The following is a 17,254-nucleotide window of genomic DNA, read 5'->3' as shown; positions in this document are numbered from 1 at the left end:
GGGAGGAGAGAAGGTCATTCTGAGATGGAGGAGAGAAAATTCCCCTTTTTTGCCTCCTCGTCTCCTTCTTTTATTCCATTTTGTATAATCTTTTTTCTTAGTTCTTGTGTTTACTTTGGCATCTATTATTGTCGTTTTCTTACATTGTTGTTTTTTGTTCCTATACTTTTTTCTTCATTTGTGTCACTTTATGTATCCTTCTCTTATATAAGCTTATTATATTTTCCCCTCGCCATTTATCTGGCCCGACGCTCCAAGCGTTTTGAGTTGCTCTATTGTGAGGAGAAGAAATCTCTTCTCCTCCTCTCAGACCTTCTCTTCCTCCTCCTCCTTCTTCTCTGTCCTCCTCCCCTTCTCTCTCTCTCCTCTCAGCTTCTCTTCTTCCTCCTCTCAGTCCTTCTCTCTTCCTCCTCCTCCTCGCAGTCCTTCTCTCTCTCCTCTCCCTCCCCTTCCTCTTTCCTCCTCCTCCTCTCAGCCCCTCTCTTCCTCCTCTCCTCTCAGCCCTTCTCTCTTCCTCCTCTCCTCTCTCACCCTTCTCTCTTCCTTCCTTCCTCCTCTCAGCCCCTTCTCTCTTCCTCCTCCTCCTTCAGCCCTCTCTCTCTTCCTCCTCCTCCTCAGCCTTCTCTCTTCCTCCTCCTCCTCAGCCCTTCTCTCTTCCTCCTCCTCCTCAGCCCTTCTCTCTTCCTCCTCCTCCTCAGCCCTCTCTCTCTCTCCTCCTCCTCCTCAGCCCTTCTCTCCTCCTCCTCCTCCTCGCCCTTCTCTCCTCCTCCTCCTCCTCCTCCTCCTCCTCAGACCTTCTCTCCTCCTCCTCTCAGACCTTCTCTTCCTCCTCCTCTCAGACCTTCTATTCCTCCTCTCCTCAGACCTTCTCTTCCTCCTCCTCCTTCTCTCTTCCTCCTCCTCCTCTCAGCCTTCTCTCTTCTCCTCCTCCTCCTCAGACCTTTCTCTCTTCCTCCTCTCCCCTCAACCTTCTTCTCTTCCTCCTCCTCTTCTGCCACCTAGCTATGGGTGCATTAGTTTAGTTTGTCCAGGAGCACTGGATGGGTGGAGTTAACATGTTCTGGGCTATTTCAATGGTCTTAATGTGAAATCTCTGCTCACCTGGGGCACTGGGCAAGCACAAATGAATGTACCCTGTAAGATGTCAATTCCTATATGTTGATTGATCCTGAAGAGACCTACCCTGGTGGCACTTTAAATGTGACTTTCTAGATTGCCCTGGCCACTCTTGATTTAATCTATTGGGTATCCAAGTTTCTCGCTCAAGATGTTTTATATTGTATTTTAGAAACGCTAGTTGTTTTAAACTTCAACCAAGGAGGTGCTGGGAGCATGTCATGCACAGGAGAATCTGGTTGGTTCATTCTTAAAAACAGTTCTCGTGCTGTCTAAAGCCTTGGGGTAGGCGTTCTAATTTAGCTCAGTGTTTTGAAACTCACGATACGAAAAATTAATACGAAGAACTACGTTTTTGGTCAAATCATTCAGATTGTCCAACAACTTTATTATTTTTTAAGTTGAGAAGCCATCTTTGTTTATTTTTAAATCTGTGCCGTAAAGGAAAATCTGCATTCAAAGGCTCGTCATTGGAGGAAAAAAACCTTCTTTCTAGTCATGGGTTAGCTCGGCACTCCTGGTGAAGTTAGGGTCCTGTTGTATAGTGCCAGCAGAGTAGATCTTAGGTCTCCGACTTGGCTTCAGTGCTCTCTTGAAAAGCTGTCCCTTTACAAACAAAGCATGATCGGTGTTTGACAACGCAGTCTAGATTATTATAATTTTTTTTGTTCCCAGGTAAGATACATTTTTTTGTTTCGGGGTTGTTTTTTCCAGTTACACCGCTACGTTAAACCAATTTTCCTACCGGGTCGATCGTTATTTAGCCCAGAACTACACACATTGGAGAAACGTTTTTCTCTCCAGAGATGCCATTGGCTCGAGAAGAACAAAGTAAGGACCTTTGTGGACGATGCTGAGGGAAACAGTACCAAAAATTATCTGTATAGATAGCTCCCAACCAGTGAGAGAATGAAGTCCTATAAGTCGGTGCTACGGACTAAGAAACAGTCCTAGAGTCTACTTCATGCCTCGTTCCACCATAAATCAATCAAAACCATGAAGGACCGCTAAACTCTGCCACTCAGGTGTGATAGCAAGGAAGAAAGCCACATCTTGCTACCAAATACCACCAGTTTCAGAACAAAGGCCACTCCTCCTCTCTGCCACCTAGCTATGGGTGCATTAGTTTAGTTTGTCCAGGAGCACTGGATGGGTGGAGTTAACATGTTCTGGGCTATTTCAATGGTCTTAATGTGAAATCTCTGCTCACCTGGGGCCACTGGGCAAGCACAAATGAATGTACCCTGTAAGATGTCAATTCCTATATGTTGATTGATCCTGAAGAGACCTACCCTGGTGGCACTTTAAATGTGACTTTCTAGATTGCCCTGGCCACTCTGTTGATTTAATCTATTGGGTATCCAAGTCTCTCGCTCAAGATGTTTTATTTTTGTATTTTAGAAACGCTAGTTGTTTTAAACTTCAACCAAGGAGGTGCTGGAGCATGTCATGACAGGAGAATCTGGTTGGTTCATTCTAAAAACAGTTCTCGTGCTGTCTAAAGCCTTGGGGTAGGCGTTCTAATTTAGCTCAGTGTTTTGAAACTCACGATACGAAAAAATTAATACGAAGAACTACGTTTTGGTCAATCATTCAGATTGTCCAACAAACTTTATTATTTTTTAAGTCTGAGAAGCCATCTTGTTTATTTTTAAATCTGTGCCGTAAAGGAAAATCTGCATCAAAGGCTCGTCATTGGAGAAAGAAAAAAAACCTTCTTTCTAGTCATGGTTAGCTCGGCACTCCTGGTGAAGTTAGGGTCCTGTTGTATAGTGCCAGCAGAGTAGATCTTAGGTCTCCGACTTGGCTTCAGTGCTCTCTTGAAAAGCTGTCCCTTTACAAACAAAGCATGATCGGTGTTTGACAACGCAGTCTAGATTATTATAATTTTTTTTTGTTCCCAGGTAAGATACATTTTTTTGTTTCTGGGGTTGTTTTTCCAGTTACACCGCTACGTTAAACCAATTTTCCTACCGGGTCGATCGTTATTTAGCCCAGAACTACACACATTGGAGAAACGTTTTTCTCTCCAGAGATGCCATTGGGCGGGGAAGTGGTGGGCTGCTCACTAAGAAACGTGCTCACAACTCAAATCATTCATAGATTGATGTCACAGGAGAGATTTCAGCAAAAACAAAAGTTAGTTTATTTTTGGCGAAATGACTAGTATAGAAAGAAAAGGCTTACAGAACAGATGGTTTTCGAACATAGACAAACAGGAAGTGGGAAGTAGGCTCACACGTCCCCACACAGGAAACAAAATCTTATTTTTTGTCTGGGAGTGAGTTATTCAGTTGTAAGGTTACTCCCTGAGTGAACTGGTGTCCCCCTTCATATCAAAGCCTAGTGCACAGAACGATCGGGCTCCATTTCCTTACTGTAGCTAATCATTCTGTCAGATATGACCTGAAAGGCCTTTTCGATCACATTTTATTGTCCGTTGTCTTTTGCATTCGTTGACAATGGAGGGTAGTAGTGAGTGTTGCCAGACTGAAATGGACCCTTTTTTTGGGGGGGGGGGGGGGTTCTATGTCCGTCTCAACAACGGAACACTCGTGTTTCAAGCACGCACCTTTGTATGTTTTGTTGTGCCAAATGTTCCACCCTTTCCAGAAGTGTGCACTTGTGCACTCTGCCAATGGATTTGAAAGCATTGGATTGGTGTAGAGCCGGAGAGTATTGGCCTGACTATCCACCAGTGGTAAATCCAGTGTCCAGACATTGAGCAAGTACACACTTCACGAGAAAAGTGGCACATCCGGTAGGGGCCAGGGATGAAGGCTTTGGCAGAGGACTCTGTGGTTGGACCTGAGTTAGTATCAGTAGGCTAGTATCTGCCAACCTATCAGCCAGGTATGACTCACGCCAGCCATGCATGCAGTGATGTCCAATCTAACCATTTTATTTTTGCTGCTGGGGAGCATGTTTTTTTTGTTGTTGCTTTCCAACACGCAACGCTGCTTGTCCACATAATTGACATCTTTCTATCTGGTCCAGCCCCAAAGCTTTCTGAAATTCATCTCCAATATACAGGAGAGGGTTCTAACCCCAACCAACCAGCTCCAGTTCCAACCAGTTCCAACCCCAACCAACCAGCTCCTGTGGAAGGATTTTTGACCAAGGTTCCCCCCCCCCCACCAGCTCAACACTCTGCCACACCTACCATCGCCACACCACTGTTAGTAGCAACTCCGTTCACACGCCAAGCAACAAGTCATTACGGTTCGCCGATGGACTTCAGATCCTCTCTCCTTTGTTTGTGGGGGGGACTATATATGAAATAGATCGCTGTTGGGACAACTAGGTCAGCCTTCACGCCAGACCTAAGCAAGAGTTTGATAATTCTCTGTTGAACCATCACACATCCTGCTTCTATTTGGTCAGCATTTTACGCCAGTCCCATAATTCACAATCCCCCTAACCTAACATGTATATATAACCAAACACCTCACACCAATGTGAACCTAATGTTACATTCATGACGCTACATCTCCAAACACTAGTAATATCGAGGTGAGGTCGGGTTGCTGGTCGTTCATTGGTTTCATTTGGCAGGAAATAAATCAGAGTAGTTCAATTCCTGGTTCCTTCCTGAAACCCTGAAACTTGGTATGTGTGGCAATGTGTTTTGTGTCTTCAAGCCAATGAGTCTTGCTTTTACCTGGTCAAACACCCGTTCCTCCTCCTCCTCACCACCTCAACCAACCACCAACCAACCGACCACCATTTTGACAATTCGACTCATCCGTTTTTAGATGTAACCTGGGGCTTGACGCGAGACCCAGCGGACGTCTTGGACAGGCAAAAATGCCTCGCTGCTCTGGCAGCCCTCCGCCACGCTAAGTGGTTCCAGGTTCGGACACATCCTTTTACTTTCTTAGTGGAGCCTTATGAGATGCATTTTTTTAATTTCCTTTGTTTTAGATTTTTTTTCAATGTCGGAATTAATAATGAATTTTAATGATTTTTATATATATGGGGGGTGGATATAAATACAAAATACTCAAGGATGCCACCCTTGTAATGATTTTGACCAGATTGAATATTCAATCTTTATGATATTTATTCAGCTGAACTTTAGAATGTTAATTTTATGGTCCAAAAAAAAATCTAATAAATGGCATTCCTTGTAATTCCTTACAAGGAATTGTATTGTTTTCTTCGTGTTAAAACATGATTCCATAAGGCTGCAGAGATATCTTTGTCATCCGATAAGAGCTTCCATGTTGATCATTTTGTAGCTTTTAATTTCTGTTTAGTCGAATGATAGGGATTGAGAGAAGGGACATCTGATTAGTTTACTGTGTCGCTGCGATGTCCGAAAAGCAAACGCACAGGCAAAGTAAAGCAGATTCCCTCCACTCTACCAGTTCCCTATGCCTTTTACCTTCTTTAGTACCGGACTGTCTGTGAAACACACCTGGAACAACCTGAGAAGTCAGGGTTTATAAGATGACAAGGAAACTAAAACCTAAACTTTTCTTGTTTCATGTTGTAAACTGTGAACTCTCTCTTTTCACTAACGTTACGACGAGGTGAAATACTCCTGGGAATGGCAGCTGATTTCAAAACCAATTACGGCCATTTTAACAATACTTCAATCAACCAATCACAAGCTTCCATTGTGTCCAGTAGTATTTGGACCTCTGACAGACCATGTTGTAATGTATATATTATGTACTATGATCCCTGTTGTCTACGCCAGTCTCTTACTGTCACTAAACTAAACGTGTTATTGCACCGCAAGGCTAGGGCCAACGGACTCCAATCCTGTGTGATTGTTATTCGTATCCTGCGTGACCTCTGTCAGAGGGTCCCCACGTGGTCCGCCTTCCCCAGCTGGGTGAGTTGATCGTCAGGCTGACACACCCAGTTGATATTACTCTYATCTTCAACGTTATAAAGTGGTGATGGTTCTCGATTTTAATGTTTTGAAGAAGAGGGAGCGTAATAGAAATGACTTCCTAGTCTTTCCAGAAGGACCTTGAAATGTGCCCCTCCTTTATTAACCTTTTACATGCTCCCTACCTGTGAATGGTGTCTTTCTCCAGGCCATGGAGCTGCTGGTAGAGAAGGCCATTAGCAGTGCCTCTGGCCCCCTGAGCCCAGGCGATGCACTGAGACGAGTCTTGGAATGTATATCCTCTGGAGTCCTGCTCCCCGGTAAGACTAACCACGACAATGTCGTATTTTTGACTGATTGTGATAAGACTATTTTCACCAGGTCCTGACATGTACTTTCTGGTCCACTAAGTCACTGTGTGCAGGTAGATTTTAAAACATCTACTAGCCAAATTTTGTTTCTGACATAATTGCATAAAATGTGCTTTGTAATGTTTCTAAATCAAGAAATGTATTAGTGGGATGTTGCTACATTTTCATAATCATTTTTGTGACCTCAAGTCTTTTCAAACAAAAAATATCAGAGACAGAAATGTCCAGCTGTCCCCTTTAAGGACGGGAGGTTGCCGTGGTAACGGAGCCACTTGAGTCCTGTCGACCTGTGGGATCCGACTAGGGCGTCTCTTCGCTATCGGTCGACGCAGCAGACTCAAACTAACGTTGAAAAAAACAAAACAAGCTTGCGAACAAAACAATGTAAATTGCCAAGAAATATGAGGACAGTCTCATTTATTTTGTTGTTGTCGACTTTAGTGTAAATTAGACTGTTATGCCTGTGTGCAACGCCGCCACTATTTCACACTGCGCAGGCAGTGTTGCTGCGTCAGGCTGGATATAGGACTCGTATTTCTTTGTGCAAATTAGCAGCGATGAAACAGAACCGCAGAAACACTTTGAAAACAGCTACTGTAGCGTTCGTCTAGCCTTAATGTGCTCATACTTGACTTTTGACTATTCTCCAATGTAATGCTCTCACTGTAGAGCCCGCACTGGACCACCCGCCGACGTGGCTGGTGATATAGACATTCTTACCCGCCAGTACCAGTGGTTTAATTTTTATACCTTGATTTTGACCATCGTGGCCGACTCTTTTCGACGATCCTGATAGACATTCCCCCCCCCGGTGTTGTGGGGTTAGCAGAATGCTGATCGGTGTTGGTCTGTCCTCCTAGGTGGTCCGGGATTGGTCGACCCGTGTGAGAAGAACCCCACTGACACCCTGACAACCATGGAGGAGCAGCACAGAGAGGACATCACCTCAAGTGCCCAGGTACTGATGGGATGCATTATAACATGACATTATTATCTATCAGTCTGTTGAGGAGCCGCCTGGGCGCGGTAATATACAGGACCAGGTACTGACGGGATGCGTCATATAGAATATACAGGACCAGGTACTGACAGACACATGTATAGAATATCAGGACCAGGTACTGACGGGATACGTCATATAGAATATACAGGACCAGGTACTGACAGACACATGTAATGATATACAGACGACCAGGTACTGACAGACACATGTATAGAATATACAGGACCAGGTACTGACAGGATACGTCATATAATATACAGGACCAGGTACTGACAGCACATGTATATATATACAGGACCAGGTACTGACAGGATACGTCATATATAATATACAGGACCAGGTACTGACAGACACATGTATATAATATACAGGACAGGTACTGACAGGATACGTCATATATAATATACAGGACCAGGTACTGACAGCACATGTATAGAAATACAGGACCAGGTACTGACGGATACGTCATATATAATATACAGGACCAGGTACTGACAGACACATGTATAGAATATACAGGACCAGGTACTGACAGGATACGTCTATATATAGTATACAGGACCAGGTACTGACAGACACATGTATAGAATATACAGGACCAGGTACTGACAGGATACGTCATATATAATATACAGGACCAGGTACTGACAGACACATGTATATAATACAGGACCAGGTATGACAGGATACGTCATATACAGGACCAGGTACTGACAGACACATGTATAGATATACAGGACCAGGTACTGACAGGATACGTCATATATAATATACAGGACCAGGTACTGACAGACACATGTATATAATATACAGGACCAGGTACTGACAGGATACGTCATATATAATATACAGGACCAGGTACTGACAGACACATGTTATGAATATACAGGACCAGGTACTGACAGGATACGTCATATATAATATACGGACCAGGCTGACAGACACATGTATAGAATATACAGGACCAGGTACTGACGAGATACTCATATATAATATACAGGACCAGGTACTGACAGACACATGTATATAATATACAGGACCAGGTACTGACAGGATACGTATATACAGGACCAGGTTACTGACAGACACATGATAGAATATACAGGACCAGGTACTGACAGGATACGTCTATATAATATACAGACCAGGTTCTGAACAGACACTGTATTAATATACAGGACAGGTATGACAGGATACGTATTATAATATACAGGACCAGGTACTGACAGACAATGTATATTAATGATACAGGCAGGTACTGACAGACACATGTATAGAATATACAGGACCAGGTACTGACGGGATACGTCATTATAGAAATATACAGGACCCAGGTACTGACGGGATACGTCAATATATAATATACAGGCACAGGTACTGACAGGATACGTCATATATATATACAGGACCAGTACTACTGCAGGATACGTCATATATAATATACAGGCCAGGTACTGACGACACTGTTAGAATATAACAGGACCAGTACGGTACTGACAGGATACGTCATATATAATATACAGACAGTACTACACATGTATATATACAGGACCAGGTACTGACAGACAATGTATAGAATATCAGGACCGGTACTGACGGGATACGTCATATAGAATTACAGGACCAGGTACTGACAGGATACGTCATATAGAATACAGGACCAGGTACTGACGGATGAGTCATTTCATAATATATACAGGACCAAGTACTGACTGACACATGTATAGAATATACAGGACCAAGGTACTGACGGGATACGTAGTATTAATATACAGACCAGGTACTTGACTGACACACAATGATATAATATACAGGAGCAGGTACTGACGGATACGTCATATACACTGCTCAAAAATAAAGGGAACACTTAAACAACACAATGTAACTCCAAGTCAATCACACTTCTATGAAATCAAACTGTCCACTTAGGAAGCAACACTGATTGACAATAAATTTCACATGCTGTTGTGCAAATGGAATAGACAAAAGGTGGATTATAGGCAATTAGCAAGACACTCCCAAAAAAGGAGTGATTCTGCAGGTGGTGACCACAGACACACTTCTCAGTTCCTATGCTTCCTGGCTGATGTTTTGGTCACTTTTGAATGCTGGCGTGCTTTCACTCTAGTGGTAGCATGAGACGGAGTCTACAACCCACACAAGTGGCTCAGGTAGTGCAGCTCATCCAGGATGGCAACTCAATGCGAGCTGTGGCAAGAAGGTTTGCTGTGTCTGTCAGCGTAGTGGCCAGAGCATGGAGGCGCTACCAGGAGACAGGCCAGTACATCAGGAGACGTGGAGGAGGCCGTAGGAGGGCAACAACCCCGCAGCAGGACCGCTACCTCCGCCTTTGTGCAAGGAGGTGCACTGCCAGACCCTGCAAAATGACCTCCAGCAGGCCACAAATGTGCATGTGTCAGCATATGGTCTCACAAGGGGTCTGAGGATCTCATCTCGGTACCTAATGGCAGTCCAGGCTACCTCTGGCGAGCACATGGAGGGCTGTGCGGGCCCACAAAAATGCCACCCACACCATGACTGACCCACCGCCAACCGGTCATGCTGGAGGATGTTGCAGGCAGCAGAAACGTTCTCCACGGCGTCTCCAGACTCTGTCACGTCTGTCACATGTGCTCATGTGCTCAGTGTGAACCTGCTTTCATCTGTGAAGAGCACAGGGCGCCAGTGGCGAATTTGCCAATCTTGGTGTTCTCTGGCAAATGCCAAATGTCCTGCACGGTGCTGGGCTGTAAGCACAACCCCCACCTGTGGACGTCGGGCCCCATACCACCTCATGGGGTCTGTTTCTGCCGTTTGAGCAGACACATGCACATTTGTGGCTGCTGGAGGCATTTTGCAGGGCTCTGGCAGTGCACCTCCTTGCACAAAGGCGGAGGTAGCAGTCCTGCTGCTGGGTGTTGCCCTCCTACGGCCTCCTCCACGTCTCCTGATGTACTGGCCTGTCTCCTGGTAGCGCCTCCATGCTCTGGACACTACGCTGACAGCACAGCCAATCTACAGACACACACAGCTACCATACCTTGTTACGACAGCTCATTGATGTGCCATCCTGGATGAACTGCACTACCTGAGCCACTTGTGTGGGTTGTAGACTCCGTCTCATGCTCACACTAGAGTGAGAGCACGCCAGCATTCAAAGTGACCACATCAGCCAGGAAGCATAGGAACTGAGAAGTGTCTGTGGTCCCACCTGCAGAATCACTCCTTTTTTGGGGTGTCTTGCTAATTGCCTATAATTTCCACCTTTTGTCTATTCCATTTGACAACAGCATGTGAAATTTATTGTCAATCAGTGGTTCTTCCTAAGTGGACAGTTTGATTTCACAGAAGTGTGATTGACTTGGAGTTACATTGTGTTGTTTAAGTGTTCCCTTTATTTTTTTGAGYAGTGTATAATATACAGGACCAGGTACTGACAGGATACGTCATATATAATATACAGGACCAGGTACTGACGGGATACGTCATATATAATATACAGGACATTGTAATAGCCTCCAGAACGGATCATTTGAGCTACACCATCAATAGAAGGTACTGGCCGTCAACATGCGTTGTAATGGTTTTGCCTTAAAGGTTTTTGAGACTTGTTGAAAAGAAGTATAAACTGATTGGAATCGTCTGTAAATAAAATGGGGGGGGGGAATGGTAGTACTTGATACCGCTGCCAAATCATTTTATATAAACCGTAATGACCCAGTAACTGATAGCCATGAATATAGTCTTTATTTATCCTTTATTTAACTCGGCAAGTCGGTTAAGAACAAATTCTTATTTACAATGACGACCTACCAAAAGGCCTGTGGGGGATGGGGACTGGGATTAAAAATAAATTGGATAATAGTGTCTGATTTGCAATCCTGTTGTACTGGTCCTCCAGAGATCTCTATATACATGATAATGGCGCAACAACATATCCTTGAGGTACACCATAAATATAATGTACTGTGTGTAGTTATTAGGCTGACTCTCGCTGTGTCTCTGTCCAGTTTGCTCTGCGGCTGCTAGCGTTCCGTCAGATCCACAAGGTGCTGGGCATGGACCCACTGCCCCAGATGAACCCTCGCTTCAACGTCCACAACAACCGCAAGCGTCGCCGCGACATCGACGGAGCAGACGGCTTCGAGGGCGAAGGGAAGAAGGACAAGAAAGATTTCGACTAGTAGTTACTAGGATCTGTCCCACCAGTCACCTTTTTTAAAATTCATTTAAAGTAGTCTGTGGACACGTTCCAGACAGACTACATTGCAGTCGTCTGCCAGATCTACACAACACCTAGATATGGTGTTTTTAAGATGTGAACTAACCGCATCATATGATAAAACGATGTTCTGATGCCAGTTTGTGCAGTCATATACGTGGCACACCGCCATTGGTCGATTCCCGTAGCAAGACTGCAATGTAGTCRGCCTGAAACGCTGCCTATATGTACCTTTTTTTTTATTTTCTGTTGTCTCTGATATTAACAATGGGGTTTGTTTAGAATCTAAAGACCACATCGGATAGGGCCTGGTCCTGTAAGCCATATAGACTAGCGCTGCGTTCATTAGGGCACACGTTTTGCAACGGGTTTTTTTTGAAAATAAGTTCTTATTCGGGACAATTCCAAAATAATGTCAGTCTGTTTTCTTCCATTTGTTGCCTAAAATAAATAAGACTCTATTTTGACTGCAGCTCACTGTATAGGCTTACTGCAGCACCCAGTTTGTCCACGATGTTTTGGCTAGCGATTGATATGACCTGTGGTCGGGACAAACTTCTCCTTCCTAGCGCTGATACTACTTGTACCCCTTCTGCTTCTCCATGACAACGGGGCTTCCTCAACATCTACTCCTTTTAAGGACCCCCCCCCCCCCCCCCCTTATTTTCGGGACCGACTTTCCAGGTTGAAGTTATGAAAAAGGACAGATCTAATTGTTAATAAATCCGGAGGATTATAATACATGTCAATGCCTAACATGCATGTTATTTTTAGTTGCTTACATTCAGTGTTGGTTGTTTAGTGAGAAAGTTTAATACCTCATTGTGAAGCCTATAATTCGATCAGTCGCCAGTAAATGTTTTATTTTCCTATAAACTGTCATTTTGAATATGGTTTCTTTTTCTTTTTTTAAGTGGCATAAAGTGGTGTAAAATCTATCGTCTTGTCCCCAATATGGCCAGACTGCAATGTGTTCTAATGTTTAAAACAGGCCCCTTAAATGTGGCTCTGTTATACTACATTTTCTGAAGAAAACACTGATTTCTTATTGGTTGTTAGTAGTGCAGTTTTTCTCTAATATATGAAAATATACCTTTAATATTCTTGCAATGGATCAAAAAAGTGTTTGGTTTGTTGAAGAGTGTGCATGGCTGTGTTTTCAGATTATAATTTTTTTTGTTATCTTATGGCTCTTAACATGTTTTGGTTTTACAGATTAATTATAATGGGAAATGTAATGGCTTGCCCCTAATCTTGGTTTAATGTTGTATACATATAGTTAATTTGAATAATCTATAGAAAATGAAAAAACAGTGGAGTAAAAAAAAAAGGTGTAACGTTGATGTTGTAATTGAGGTTTAAATGTAGAGCCATTCTTTGACTTGTCAGCCTCTCTGTCTCAGTACCTGCTTTACCATGGGCAGAATAAAGACATTTCCTCAATGAAGGACTCGTAGTGGAGTTTGTGGTTTTTTTTTTGCTCTCTAGTCAACAGTCCACCTCACAGCAGGTCTCGTTTAGTACACGGACTTGAGAGTAAAGGTAAGCTCTGAGACGATAACCTAAAATAGTTTCTCCTCGATTTACTTCATTAGGGTTAAGTCCTTCTCTAGTAAACCGTGCTAGTGGGGCTTCCTTTTGACTGATTGGTCAGATCCTACAGGTGTAAGTTTTGTCGCACCTTGACTACTGTTCAGTCCTGTGGTCAGGTGCCACAAAAAAGGGACGTAGGAAAATTGCAATTGGCTCAGAACAGGGCAGCACGGCTGGCCCTTGGGATGTACAGAGAGCTAATATTAATTRTATGCATGTCAATCTCTCCTGGCTCAAAATGGAGGAAAGATTTACTTAATCACTGCTTGTATTTATGAGAGGTGAGAGAGACATGTTGAATCCACGAGCTGTCTGTTTAAACGACTAGCACACAGCTCAGACACCCATGCATAACCATCAAGACATGCCACCAGAGGTCTCTTCACAGTCCCCGAGTCCAGAACAGACTATGGGAGGCGGACAGTACTACATAGAGCCATGACTACATGGAACTCTATTCCACATCAGGTAACTCATGCACCTTATGGGACAGAAGCAACACAAAGGCACAGACGCATGCATAAACACACACACGATAACATACGCACTATACACACACGGCTTCAGTACTATAGATGTGTTGTAGTAGGGGCCTGAGGGCAAACAGTGTGTTGTAAAATCTGCATGATTGTAACGTTTTTATAATTGTATAAACTGCCTTAATTTACCTGGGCCCCAGGAAGAGTGCTGATTGGGATCCATAATAAATACAAACACATATAGGCTGGTTGTTTAGCAACACAACCTACAGACGGGTTGGTTGTTTAGCAACAAAACCTACAGACGGGTTGGTTGTTTAGCAACAAAACCTACGACGGTTTTTTTAGCAACAAAACCTACAGACGGGTTGGTTGTTTAGCAACAAAACCTACAGACGGGTTGGTTGTTTAGAAAACAAACCTACAGACGGGTTGGTTGTTTAGCCACAAAACCTACAGACGGGTTGGTTTTGCCACAAAACCTACAGACGGGTGGTTGTTTAGCACAAAACCTACAGACGGTTGGTTGTTAGGCAACAGCCGTTTACCTTAACTGAACGATGCTCCCTCGTACACCTTCAGACTGGTCTCTAGTGCCTGCAATTCTGACCATCCCTGACCATCACAGAAACGTCATCTGCATACGCGACACTGCTATGCCTGTCACACACACCATGCCTGTCCAGCACACTCCCTGCAGTCTCCTTGTCTAATCCCCGTCTCACCCAGACTGGCCTACCTGAGCCCCCTCCCACCTTACCATACATGACGCCCCAGCATACAACATCTTCACACAGGTCAAAAACCTTTCCCAAAACCAAACACAAGACACATATTAAACAGAACTCATGATCCACTCTATCAAAGCCTTCTCTTGATCTAAAGAGAGTCAAGAGAAGCAAAGTTCCATTAAAACGCTCGACAGGTCCAACATGTCCTGATTAAGAACAAGTTGTCCGTGATTGAGCGTCCCGGTACACAATAGTTTGGTCCTTGTGTACAGAGTCCAGATGGGACTTCAGTTTGTTAGAGACGACCTTGGCAAATATCTTGTAGTCCGCACACGAGCAATCGCACAGTCCTCCAGTTCTTAACTCACCTTTTAGAGCAGGAGAGTCAGAGCCGCCCGACGGCAGCACATCGGCAACTCTCCTGACGCATCACGCAACACGCAAAAGAAGTCCAGTCCAATTATTCCCCAGAATTCTTTATAAAACTCCACTGGGAGTCCATCGACCCCCGGTGCACGGCTCAGGGGACATCTGGGTTACGGCTCTGCCAGTTCATGGGACAACAGAGGAATGGCCATTTCATTCATCTGTGCCAGGGGATCTCTGACTATATGGGAGTAATGTTAACATTATTGGGGGCCAGACTATATGGGAGTAATGTTAACATTACTGGGATATCTGACTATATGGGAGTATGTTGACATTATTGGGGATATCTGACTAGATGGGGAGTAATGTAACATTACTGGGATATCTGACTATATGGGGAGTAATGTTAACATTACTTGGGAGAACGGACATTATGGGGAGTAATTTAACATTACTGGGGATATCTGACTATATGGGGAGTAATATGTTAACATTATTGGGGATATCTGACTATATGGGGAGTAATGTTAACATTACTGGGATATCTGAACTATGGGAGTAATGTTAACATTACTGGGGATTCTGACTATATGGGAGTAATGTTACATTACTGGGGATATCTGACTATATGGGGAGTACATGTTAACATTACTGGGATATCTGACTATATGGGAGTAATTTAACATTACTGGGGATATCTGACTATATGGGAGTAATGTTAACATTACTGGGATACTGACTATATGGGGAGTAATGATTAACATTACTGGGATACTAATTACTATAGGGGAGTAATTTACCATTACTGGGGAGAATACTGATCATATTGTGGAGTAATTTTACAACATATGGGATTCTGATCTATATGGGAGTAATACTTACCATTTACTGCGGGATTCTGAATCTTTTTTTTTTTTTTTTTTGTTATATTGGGGGAGTAATGTTACCATCACTGGGATATCTGATTATATGGGAGTAATATTACCTTACTGGGATACTTGATTATCTTGGGGGAGTAATGTTAACATCACCTGGGATATCTGCATTATATCGGAGTAATTATTACCATTAACTGGGGATATCTGATTATATGGGGAGTAATGTTAACATCACTCGGGCTAATTCTGATTACTATCGGGAGTAATATCTAACGCATTCACTGGGGATATCTGAAATTATATTGGGAGGAGTAATGTTAACATCACTGGGATACTCTTGATTTATGGGAGTAGATATTAACACCTCTACTGGGGATATCTGATTATATTGGGGAGTAATGTTGTACAATACTGGTGATTGAGACTATTGGGGAGTAATGCTAACATCACTGGGATATCTATTATTGGAGTAATATTAAATTCTTCGGGATTATCTCGATTATTTGGGGGAGTAGTGTAACTTTCTTGGGGATCTGAGCACTATATGGGGAGTAATGTTAACATTACTGGGGATATCTGACTATATGGGGACTAATGTTAACATTACTGGGGATATCTGACTATATGGGGAGTAATGTTAACATTACTGGGGATATCTGACTATATGGGGAGTAACGTTAACATTACTGGGGATATCTGACTATATGGGAGTAATATTAACATTACTGGGGATATCTGACTATATGGGGAGTAATGTTAACATTACTGGGGATATCTGACTATATGGGAGTAATATTAACATTACTGGGGATATCTGACTATATGGGAGTAATGTTAACATCACTGGGATATCTGATTATATGGGGAGTAATCAAATCAAATCAAATTGAATTTGTCACATACACATGGTTAGCAGACGTTAATGCGAGTGCAGTGAAATGCTTGTGCTTCTAGTTCCGACAGTGCAGTAATAACCAACGAGTAATCTAACAAATTCACAACAACTACCTTATACACACAATGTAAAGGGATGAATAAGAATATGTACATCTAAATATATGGATGAGCGATGGCCGAGCGGCATAGTCAAGATGCAGTAGATGGTATAGAGTACAGTATATACATATGAGATGAGTAATGTAGGGTATGTAAACATATAAAAGTGGCATTGAGATGCATAATGTCAGCTATGTAGACATTATTAAAGTGGTGTTATTTAAAGTGACTAATGATACCTTTATTAAATCCATTTATTACATTTATTTAAGTGGCCAGAGATTTGAGTCTGTATGTTGGCAGCAGCCGCTCTGTGTTAGTGATGGCTGTTTAGCAGTCTGATGGCCTTGAGATAGAAGCTGTTTTTCAGTCTCTCGGTCCCAGCTTTGATGCACCTGTACTGACCTCGCCTTCTGGATGGTAGCGGTGTGAACAGGCAGTGGCTCGGGTGGTTGTTGTCCTTGATGATATGTTTGGCCTTCCTGTGACATCGGGTGCTGAAGGTGTCATAGAGGGCAGGTAGTTGGGCTCCCGGTGATGCGTTGTACCCTCTGGAGAGCCTTGTGGTTGTGGGCGGTGATACAGCCTGACAGGATGCTCTCGATTGTGCATCTAAAAGTTKATGAGTGTTTTAGGTGACAAGCCACATTTCT

The 17,254-nt window shown here is 43.3% G+C and overlaps 1 protein-coding gene across 1 annotated transcript; it reads left to right on the top strand.

Moving 5' to 3' along the window:
* Positions 1-1,922: 1,922 nt before the first annotated feature.
* On the top strand, positions 1,923-12,185 carry LOC112078913 (zinc finger RNA-binding protein). The gene is made up of 6 exons (XM_024145018.2): positions 1,923-1,947; positions 4,758-4,969; positions 5,864-5,959; positions 6,168-6,279; positions 7,191-7,288; positions 11,344-12,185. Exons 1-6 carry the CDS (start codon positions 1,923-1,925, stop codon positions 11,515-11,517), a joined length of 717 nt encoding a protein of 238 aa, XP_024000786.2. The 3' UTR covers positions 11,518-12,185.
* The last annotated feature ends 5,069 nt before the right edge of the window (positions 12,186-17,254 follow it).

Source organism: Salvelinus sp. IW2-2015, unplaced genomic scaffold, assembly GCF_002910315.2.
Source record: "Salvelinus sp. IW2-2015 unplaced genomic scaffold, ASM291031v2 Un_scaffold6488, whole genome shotgun sequence".
Taxonomy (NCBI): Eukaryota; Metazoa; Chordata; class Actinopteri; order Salmoniformes; family Salmonidae; genus Salvelinus; species Salvelinus sp. IW2-2015.
Note: the sequence above shows the minus strand (reverse complement) of the source record. Positions and strands in the feature narration are given on the sequence as shown.